The sequence below is a fragment of the Echinops telfairi genome, unplaced genomic scaffold, assembly GCF_000313985.2.
Source record: "Echinops telfairi isolate 266 unplaced genomic scaffold, ASM31398v2 ScPeMD7_7469;HRSCAF=8507_1, whole genome shotgun sequence".
In the NCBI taxonomy this organism is placed as follows: Eukaryota; Metazoa; Chordata; class Mammalia; order Afrosoricida; family Tenrecidae; genus Echinops; species Echinops telfairi.
The window spans coordinates 87,040,474-87,052,154 of NW_022111373.1; the positions used below are offsets into that span (position 1 = coordinate 87,040,474).

Consider the following 11,681-nt stretch of genomic DNA (forward strand, 5'->3'; position numbering starts at 1 on the left):
CGATGAATGAGTCCTAAACAACAATGAAGGAGGTTACAAGAAGATCCGGAATTCAAGATACAATAAAAATGTGGATCTTTTAGAGTTTTTCTCTGTACCTAAAAATTAAATATGCTCAATAATCTATGGTCCTCAAAGTAAAATTCAAGATCTGCTCATGGTGGCAAGTTAAGAAAGTATGAAATGTATAGACTATCCAAAAGAGAATAAAGTACTTTATGAACTCTCAAATTAATAATTATTATTTCTTTTCCATTTTATTAAAACTTTCTTAATCTAATTGTGAGGACATATACCTCTTTGCATTTTTTCTACAACTTTAAAAGATTTTCATATTTTTAATACAGATATCACCCCCCCCAAAAAAAATGCCAGTTAAAAACAGCATGCTTCTTAGAATATTCTGAAAAATAAAACATACATTTAATAAAATTCCACTAGATTATCCTAGTTCTGAGTCGATGCTTTATTTTTTCAGATCTTCTTAGAAATGAGGTATTTAACATAATTGAGTATTCTAAGTAAGAGTAATATCTTTAGTTTATGAAAGTGATTAATTTTTAACAACTTAGGTTAGAATCATTGCCCATTAAATAATAAATACCACTTAATCTTTTCTTAATGAATCAAGTTCATTACAATGAGCACCAAAAATTTCATCTTTCTAGCAGACGGACTTTGGATCTCTACTCAAGGCCTCCCTTAACACAAGAACACTTTGTCTAATAACCTGGCACTCTTTGATACGCCCCTTCCTAACAGGATCGCTGAAGACAAAATGGGTGCATAAGCAAATGTGGTGAAGAGAGTGGATGGTGCCCAGCTAGCAAAAGAAATAGCGTCTGGGGTCTTAAAGGCTTGAAGTTAAACAAACAGCCATCTAGCAGGGAAGCAAATAAGCCCACATGGAAGCAGCACACCAGCCTGTGTGATCATGAGGTGTTGACAGGATCAGGTATCAAAAGATCCAAAACAGACAACTATATTGATATGAACAAGGGGGTTTGGAGTGGAGACCCAAAGCCCATCTGTAGACAACTGGATATCCTCCCACTGAAGGGTTATAAGGAAGAAATGATTCAAACAACGTGCAGTATAGCACCAACGAAACACACATCATTCCTCTGTTTCAAGAATGCTCCCCCCGCCCACCCAATGACCCAGTTCTACCTTAAAAATCTGCCTAGACCGGAAAACACACATTGGTACAGATAAGAGCTCTCCACACTTGGAATTCAGTGCAGATAATACCCTCAGGAACAGTAGTGAGAGTAGCGATATCATGAGGGTAGGGGAATGGTCAGGAAAGGGGAGAAGGGGGCAACCCATCACAGGGTTGGATATTTAGCACATGCCCCCAAAGGGGGCAAATAATTGGAATGTGGGTGAAGGGAGATAATGGACAGTGTAAGGTTTGAAATAAAAATAATACAGAATTGATCAAGGATTCACGAGGGTGGGAGAGGAAAAAAGATGAGCTTATACTAGGGTCTCAAGTAGAAAATGTTTTGGAAATGATGGCAACATATGTACAAATAGGCTTGATACAACTGATGTATGGAATGTTATAAGAGTTGTAAGAGCCCCCATTTAAATGATTAAAATTTTTTTTTCATCTTTCAATAGTGACATGCTCTCAGAGTTCTTAAGTATAGACACCAAATAGATGTATGATATTCAATTACTACATATTTGTGTTTCCTTGTCTACTCTCCAGAGGCTGCTGGAAAGAATGTCTCTAGCTGTGCCTTACCCCCTTCTTTTTTTTTTTTTTAGCCTATTGGCTATTAAATAATCTTTTTTAAATTGGTGTTAAGTAAGTCCACAGGTGAACCCCTGCCCTGGCTTTATTTTTTGCTTATTTGTTCTTACTCTATTTTAAAATTATCCAGATAAAGTTCTCATACCATAAAAATCATCCCAATAAGATATACCTGCCATTACTTTTCATTTTCAAGTCTTAAATGTTTTGGTCTTTGAGGCTAGATACTCAATTTGTTAGCATCATGTCCAAAATAAAAATAAATCCATGGCTAGAGGCTTTCTATGAGCCAAGTAAAATAAACTTTCATTTTCCATGTAAATAATGTTAAAAATTTAGCACACAGATTAAGAGCAGGAATTATGGTAATAGAAGTCTGATATTTATGGCCTCTAAGAGTGGGGGAGGCAACTTATGGGTACCTAGAAAAAATTAACTGTTTTAGACAAAACCAGGAAATTTACTCAATACGGTACAACAGAGATCTAACATTTCAAAAGAGTGTCTGTTTCTTATAACAACAACAAAAAAGATTAAGCTAGTTTAACATTATATATTAGATACATGAGAAGTAGTCAAAAGCTATCTACTCTCACAACCTATCAAGCCAGAAGGACTCCCATTTGGCTTAATTTAGTATTAAAAAGATAGCTTGAAGAAACCTGAAATGGCCAGTGAAACTTGAGAGGTAGGTACTAAGCACCTCAGAATGTGCTTCCTGAAGAGACTTTAAAAGTCTTTTTATTTATAAGCTCAGATATCCCTCCCTCCGCTCTTTTTTGGCACTAGTCATAGAGCAGGCATTGTCTGCTTATAACTTAGGAAAAAATGATCTGACGCCTTATCTCCCTAAAGCCGATTACAGAATATGTCCAAACCTGTATCTTTATGTGACTATGTTCCGTTTGGTATTGGTTTTGATATGAGGAGACTTAAAGCATTTTTTGAAAGGACTTAGAAACATAATTTAACAAAAAAGACTATACAGTTTATTAAAGAACTTGAAAGAGTCAACACAGGACACCAACTCTATCCCCAATGAACTATCAATCTCATTCAGAATTTATCCACCTACAACAGTCCACTGCACAGACTTGGACGATTTACTGTGAAGCCAGAGATGCTGAGGCTGTAAACAGGACTGTCCTGCAGTACATCTCTTTTTGACATCATTGATATATAAAGTAAAACACTACATTCCTTGTTTACTTAAATTGGGATGCTAGAAACTACTGCAGATTCTGTATTACATTAAGAAACTGAACTATTTTGAATTTGAAAGAGTCAAATTTCAAGCTATGAAGAAATCTGTTAGCTATATGACTGAAAAGACAAGTGCATTCCTTGCCACCCTATTTCTTTCATCTTCCAAATGTAAATTGACAAATAAAGGGCAATATTAAATAAGGTTGTGGTAGTCAGATGATTTTATGTCAACTACACAGTCGACTAGGGGTGGACTCAAGCCTGTCAATAAGGTCAGCCTGATGCTGTGTCCTTGGGGAATGTGGCCTCCTTACAAGCAAAGAATGAGGGGCCTACCCAGTTTCTCTCCCCCACCTCATCTTTCTGCTTGCTGACCACCCTGAGAGCATGGATCCACATGACTCTGCACCCACCAGCCTGTGATCTTCCTGCAATCTGCATCATCGCATGTGGCTATGTGAGTCTCAAAAGTGACTTTGTGATTAGTATCAGGCTTAAAGAATTGAGTTAGACTGGGCCAGGATGCTTTCTTGATATATAATTATTTTTTGAAATCAAGCTCTTTCTTTTATGCATGTATGTGCATCACTGGATTTGTTTCTCCAAGTCAAGCCTTCCTAACACAAGGTTATATTCATACACACAGGCAATAATGGTTCAGTGGCAAAATTCTCACTTACCGAGAATGAGAGTCACCATCAATTCCAGATCAATGTACCTTGTGAGTAGCCAACACTGTCAATCAGTGAAAGTTTATATGTTGCTATGAATTCCGAACAGTTTTCAGAGAAGCTTTCGGATTAAGGCAGAGTAGGCGGAAAAGCCTGGTGATTTACTTCCTATGGAAACCCTATGGGTAACAATGAATCATGATCCTGATGAGTTCATTCTGTTGTGGGGTCTCTATGGGTAAGAAGCCAACGTGACAGTAACTGACAATAATCACATAATATTAATATGATATTTTTCTTTCTGGGAATTGTAATTAAATCTATTATCTAATAATTTTCTTGTGACATGAAGAATAGCAGTCCACATTTATCTTTAAATATATACACTGAGCAACAGATAGGTCCAGATTTTAAAATAGGACTTTAAACAGTTCAACTTGTTCAGTCATGAGGCTGTTGAAATGAAAACAGAACAGACCCCACTTTTACCAACATTTTTTAAAAGTGAATGATCTGCAGTATGAACTGAAACAGGGAAAAGTATGTTTTGAAGCCCTGGAATCAAAGAATCTGAAGAGGCATAGAGAACCTTTTTAGGAGCTTAATGTGTGTGAGTAGGAGCATGGAGGTGCTGTCAGGGAAAGGTCGGATTGCTAATTGCAAGATTAGCGGTTCAAATCCATCACAGCTTTTCTGCAAGAGGAGACGAAGCTGTCTGCTTCCATAAAGATTTACAACCCTTGGAAACCCCATATGGGTCACTCTAAGTTGGCATTGACTAGATGGCAGTGGGTTTGGGTTTTGGTGAAATGTATGATTGGCTTACTGACAGGACTGTAAAGAGGGCCATACATTCAAAGTGGTACAACTGACTGCCATCTTTGAGGGGGGCACTGCTGTTTCCAACTCTGCTCAAAATCCAACAGGGATTTAGGTTGGATTTCGTTTAAGTTGCGATCTATAGTGCATATGCAGTCCTTGCTTTTTAAGTAGGAGATTGAGTTTCTAGCAGTGCTTTGGCCCAGACCCTTTCCTGTCCTAATTATCATTCCATTTCACCAAAATTGTAAAATTAGTCTGTTTCCATTGCATTTCCTTGGTCATACCTGAACTAGGAAGAACCTAGTTGTTCATGCAAATTTGGCTAAGAATTTGGCCCAGGACCCTAAGTAAAGTTATAAAATTAATTGAATAAAATTCCATGGTTAAAGCTGATTTCCTAAGAATACCAATGAAGTTTTGAAAAAGTATAATGGTCATTAGAGCATTCAATTAAATGGGAAACCTCAATTCAAGCAAAAAGGACAAAAGCAGGCATCAGAACAGAAGTGTTTCTTGTTCTTATAGCTTTCTTCTCAATTGCTTTTAGTCCACAAGATATTACATTACATTTTAAAATAAAGTGGTGTTAGCCCCTCAGAGTTAGGCCTGCCAGATGAATTCATAAATCCAGAAAACACTACTACTGGAAGCTTTAGTTAAAGATGTATAGTCGCTCACACCTCCCCATCAACAAAACATCATTATAGAAACACAGACATGAAAAAAAAAAGTGAAAACATTATTCAGACAATTTGCTTTATGTCATATATACATGTAGTCAAAATAATTCTGTTTTAATTGTAACTAACACATTTTTAAAACTTGTATTTTCCATTTGTAACATTTGTATAAGAAACAAAATGAAACAGTAATAGCTATATTCTTATTATATATAAAAAATCATTAGGTTTATGAAACACTGAAAATTTATTAAATTAAATTTCTCATTAGCCAATTTACTTTTGAAAATAACCCTGAAGGATTGAGATGTAGTCAATTACTTAATCTGGCCCTTCTAGCTGTAATATAAGCCCTTTTGTAACGTATTATGAATTCGAGCCTCTCTGCCTGTGGCTACACTTCATTTCTGGAGGAGACTCTCTGGAAGAGGACTAGCGTGGAAAGTGTTCTGGGTTTCTACATCAGCAGAGGATGTGGCTTCATCTTCTATTCCGTTGGGGTATGAGATGCTGAAAGACAACAACTAAGACTCGGTCAAAACCATTCCTTGTATGAGAGCCATCTCAGAAGTACACAGAACAATCCAGGACCATTAGAAGAAGAGCTGCAAATGGAATACGCTCAAGATCTCTGTGGTGGAAGTCAAGACCTCTGCCTCCATAGACCAGGGAGCCAGCCTGCTGCTCTGCACCAGTCTCATACACTCAGTGCTGCTTTGTATGCATTCCATTTCATTTTTGACAACTTCCACATTTCCTAGATTCATGCTTTGTAAATTCCTAGTTCCAATTATTAATTGATTTTTGCAGCTGTTTCTTCTCATTGGGAGTCGTGCCCCATCAGTAAATGGAGGCACCGAAAACTTGCTCCATCCACGTTATTATGGTTGATTCTACTTTGAGAAGGCAGCTTTTCCTCAGCCATATTTTGAGTGCCTTCTGACCTGAGGGACTCATTCATCTGGCACTATCTCTGATAATGTTTTGTTTCTTTTTATTAGGATTTCAGAGTCTGACAAGGTTTTGATGCAATTTATAAGGTTTTCAATACCTAACTCCTCTAAAGTGGACAGCCTATAACTTCTTTGTAGTCTGTTCTTAGTCTGGAAATACTCTGAAACGTGTTCACTTTGGGTGGCTTTGCTGACATTTGAAACATCAATGACATAGCTTCTATAATCACAGCAACACATAGCCACTACACAGTATGAAAAACTGACAGTAAAGAAGTGGCATGTTACCTTAGCTGCAAAGATATTCAGGAATTAGTAAAGCATATAGTTGGGCAAACATAAGAAAACTTCGTAGAAATAACCAAACACCGTAAGTCAATTGGCATAACATAGTTCATTAAGACAAGTGCATCCTACTCTGGTGAGTAGTGACTGGAGTCGTCAAAGCTCCCCGTCAGCTATCCAAGGTGCAACAGAACAAAGAGTAGTGATGAAAGCTTTAAGACCTATAGAAATAACTAGTTCAAGGCACTAATGGACCATGCAAACATCAATCTCCACAACCTTGGGAGAAGAAGAAGGAAACAGTGTCTGGCTAACTTGACAAACTGCACCAAAAAGAACCACATGAGAAGGTCCTGAATAGTGTAGCAGAAAAACGTTTAACATAACTTAAACTCATAAAAGAGACTATGCTTTCTGACCAATGAGAGACCGTTGGAACCCCAAGAGTATGGCCATTAATGACCCTTTAGTTCTAGAACTGAACTCAACCCTGTGCTAGAACCATTTCACATCAAAAAGGCAATATTTACTGAAGAATAAAGTTCAGAATGTTGGGAAAGGAGTAGAAATGGAAACAGGAAACAGGAAAAAAGTGAGATAAGTAATGGAACACTGACGGGATTGCAATGGGTAAGTTGAAACTAAATATGTCTGAATTCTTGAATATAAAATTAATGACCTACTCTGTAAACCTTTGCATAACTCACAAGAAAAATCTAAAGAAATGGTACTTTCTAATAACTCATCTGCATCTGAAATGAATAAGGAAGACAGAAGACAATGAATAATGAAAATAGAAGAATGGGTGTGCTTGAATTACAGTGCTGATGAAAAAATACTAGAAGAAGAAGTATGGCCAGAATGCTTCTTAGAAGTGAGGATAATAAGAAGTTGTCTCGGACAGTTTATTACGAGGGTCTAGTCTCTAGGAAAGGACATCATGCTCAGTTGAGGGTTAGTGAAAAAGAGTAAGACCTTCAACTAGATAGACTGACACAGTGGCTGCAACAATAGTCTCAATTCTACTTTAATACTCTACTCACTGCCATCAAATCGATGTTGATTCATAGCGATCGTGTAGGGTGGAGTAGAACTGCCTTTCACAGTTTCCAAGCGTGTAACAATTTCCTGGAGTAGAAAGTCCCATCTTTCTCCCACAGAGTACCCGGTGGTTTTGAACTACTGATCTTGCAGGTCACAGCACAATACATAATGACTACATCAGCAGGGCTCCTTGGTCTTAAATCTAGCAAGCATGTAAGATGACACACTGGGAACTGTTTCCTTCTGCAGTACCTAGGACTGCTATGAGTTGGAATCGACTGGATGATATCTAGTAACAACATCAAGAATACTACATTTTTAGAAGCTCTCTGCTAAAGAGAGCTCAAACATAAAAACAATTGTGAGGATGGCACAGAACCAGACAGCATTTCATTCTATTGTACACTGGGTTGCCATGAGTCTGAACCAACTCCATGGCACCTAACAACATATTAAAGGTATGGGATATGCATCCAAAAAGTAATTAATGTGGAGGACAGACCTGACGGCACTTCAAAGTGGATTTATCTTTTTTTTTGTCTTTCCATTTTCTATGAAATTTTTGAAGTCCCCTCTTATATAACATTTTGCTCTACTAATAATTATTAATGAGGCTGGGAAGCACAGTGGGTTAAGAGTTGAGTTTTTAATCACCTGTCAAGGGGTCCAAGCCCACCAATGCCCTGTGGTTGAAAGATGAGGTTGTCTGCTCCCATAAAAATGTACAGTATATTAGAAATCATATGTAAGCGCAATATGAGTTGGAATTGACTGCAGCAAATATTTTATTGGTGATGTTTTTATAAGTTGTCCTAACTAAGCCTATTAGCAAATTAAATTACTAGATATAGCATATAATGTTCAAAGATCAAATCATTCAGAAGGGTAACATACCCTGATAATCTTGGACTAAAATGAAATGTTTTAGAAAAGGCAGATATGTAGCCATATAGACTAATCAGGAAATCTTTCCTACACAGAATCAGGAAGGCATTTAGTTTAACTGATGCATGAAGTTACAAAGCCAAGGTCAAATAACATTTTCCAGTTCTTTTCATGTGCGAATTTTACTATGGAAATGCATATGAGAACCTCTGGATCTGTTCCCAGAGTTTGCATTGTTCTAACCTCAGAATATCCTTTGACTGGGAAAATAGGCTAGATTCTGGCATGCATTCAAGGATGCATGTATTTCTAAATGATATACAGTGAAAATAGCTCATGACATAATTTTTAATCATGCACAAGGAAAGAAGTAGAACTGGACATAAAAATCACATGTTATAGTTACTAGAAACATGTCAATTTCAGATATAATATAATATTTACTGACACACAGAAATCTTTCATAATAAATGTAATTTATATAAGTAACTGTTCATTTTAAAAAGCTGCAAGTAAGTTTGGAAAAAAATACAATTCCAAAAATCTGGCCATCATTAATGTGTGTTGTACATAGATTTAAGAAAGAATCTTCTAATAGTAAATCTCTATACAGTAACTGGATTAATGGTTCCTTATGGGTATGTCCAGAGCCTTGGTGGTATAGTAGTTACTCATTGGGCTGCAATTTCAAAGGTCAGCAGTTTGAAACCACCAGCAGCAATGTGGGAGAAAGACCGGGCTTTCTACTCCCATAAACAATTGCATGGTCAGTATTTTAGTTAGCATTGACTGGGGTGACAGTGAGTTTGGATCGGTTTTAGTTTTGGAGGCATGGCAGGAGAGGTTGGGGGAAATTGGGGAGTTAATAACGATGAGTATAGGAATGAAAACAATGTCCTAAAACTGATTGTGGTGCTGATTGTACAACTCTTTTGATCTGATTGAACAACTGAATTATATGTGAATTATATGCCAATAAAGCTGCTGGAAAGAGCTAATATATATAATTCCAATTACACTCAGAATAGGAATAAAGTAGGCCAACTAATGCTGAGATTTTGGTTTATAAACATGATTCACCAATCATAAGAATCAATAAGAAGATTCTCCAATAAGAAGGACCTTGGAGAAGCAGTTGATTCTAGAGTTGACGAGGTAAAACACAAGATAAGCCAGGAGCATCTTGTGGGGCTGGAAAATAATGAATGGTTCTTATAGAATGCTGGTGCAAGTCAAAAAAGCATGCAGAGGAATCAATATGAAAGATATTCCAATGGCCAAATCTAGAAGTATTTGAACAAAATAAATTCTGTTAAAAAAAAGTAAAACAAAAATAAATAAGAGAGTTCTTTTTATAGAATTCCAAGTAATAAAGTAGATGTAATATGAGAATAGGAAGTCACCATTAGAAGAGCATAATAAGTTACTATTACAGTGAAGATTTACCAAAAGATGTTAAAATTACTGGGGAAAAGTTTGAAGAGACACAGCATATTTGTACAGTCTATTTTCCCCAAGATCCTTATAAATCGAAGAGGAAATAAGAATAGCTTTATAGGGTAGCAGCCTAGTAGATACCACTTGAACCAAATTCTCAAGGTATGATCTCCAAGGATAAGACAACAGACATCATGTAAGCCCGGAGAGATGCACTGACAAGAATCTTATTGTGAGAAAATATAAGACAAGCTCAAACTGAGACATTTTACAATATAACTTCAAAAGTCTCAAGGGCATGGAAGCTGAAAAGGGACCTCAGTGGAAAACTGGTGAAATTTTAATAAGGCCAGTAGTTTAGTTACTAGTATTGTACCAGTGTATATTTCTTGGTTTTGAAAATTACATTATGGCTATAAAAGACCCTAATATTAAAGGTATACAAGAACTCTCTGTACTATTTTTCTAACTCCTATGTAAGCCTAAAATTATTCTAAAAATTAAAAACATATACTGTATACACAAAATGATCCATTCTGACTAGTAGAAAATAATAGTAATTAAGTGACCCATTTTTCTAGAAAGAAATTTGAATTGTTTAACATGGCTAACTTTCCTAGAATGCTGAAATAAACTCTTCTTTCTAGTTAAGAAATTGTTCTTTCAAAAGACAAATCTTTACATTTCTTTACATTGCAGGGGCAGTGAATGATTTAATGTGGTTCTTCTGACTCCTACCTTTTCCTGTTTAGTTATGGGTTTAACAAGGTGGGGGTAAGATGCTGATAGGATTCACTTTAGGAACTGTGACAAGGATTCAGGGGCTTGCCATTATGCTCAGTATAAAATGCACCATCTGAAACGCAAGAGAAAGGATCTCTCTACCAGCAAGAGCCAGGAGTGAAGTGTGTCCTCTATATCCTGGGATCCCAGCACAGTGAACCTCTTAGATCTAGAAGACAACTATGACATCAAAGAAGCAGCAGTAGAACTGGAAGCCAGACCATGAAACAGAGTTGTGGACTTCCCAACTTACGTAGCAAGTGAAACTAAGTGCTTTTGCTTGTTGGGTGGGGTGCCCCTGGACACTTAATTTGAGGAGTTTGGACTTGTCCCATGGAGGTGATGTTGAGTGCCTTCAGGCTAAGGCTACTGGAGTAGGGTGTCTTTGGGCACTTGATTCAAAGAGCTGGGTTTGCTGACTCATGGAGTTTGAGCTGAAGGCCTTCCAGTTAAGGCTTACAGCTGAATGGTATATCCTTTAACATTTATTAGCCTCCCTAAAACTTTAAACCATACCCTGATGAACAACTACAATGTGTCCTGGGCACTTCTCACTTACATCACAGTCTGCTAATTTCCTTAATCAATCATTAATATTAACTGAGTTCTGTGTAGCTATTACAATGAGGATTAGAACCTACATTTAAAAAATGATAGCATCATTTGATACAACTCATATATCATGGAATTTAATATGTTTAAATACAGGCAAATAAACTAGCCAACACTGTTTATGACTAATACAGGTCTTAATTGTACAGAATTATTATCTAATTTATCTGTTTGCATGCCTCTGACTCCTGTTAGACCATGGACCACATATCTATTATAAATGTCATACCCCTAGTCTAGCACAGTTCTTCAGACACGAGGTACTCATTAATTACTAGCTTAAAAAAATGAATAAAGAAATTAAAGTAAAATATCTTATATATTTGAAAAAATATATAAAATAAACCACTGTTTTTCTTTCAAATTTCAATACTGCCAATACAGCTTTTTCTATTTTAGGTTAAATTTGCCTATATGATATAGTCACAGTTTATCAATCCTACTTTTTTCAATTTGGTTTATAATTTATGGCATTACTATGATTTTAAAAATAATTTGTTTCATTCAAATATATATTTCAATGTCTTTCAACTCTTTATTA

At 36.4% G+C, this 11,681-nt stretch overlaps 1 protein-coding gene across 6 annotated transcripts in view; it reads right to left on the reverse strand.

The window, feature by feature from the left end:
* Nucleotides 1-11,681, reverse strand: part of CWC27 (CWC27 spliceosome associated cyclophilin) — a 302,723-nt gene that overhangs the window by 141,526 nt on the left and 149,516 nt on the right. Inside the window, exon 12 of one of the 6 annotated variants that reach the window (XM_045285122.1) lies at nucleotides 5,614-5,651. The exons of the other annotated variants lie outside the window; for them this stretch is intronic. Coding sequence (XP_045141057.1) covers nucleotides 5,629-5,651 — 23 coding nt within the window. The 3' untranslated portion in view covers nucleotides 5,614-5,628. Of the gene's footprint in view, nucleotides 1-5,613; nucleotides 5,652-11,681 lie in introns of those variants that run through there. 6 annotated transcript variants of the gene reach the window in all.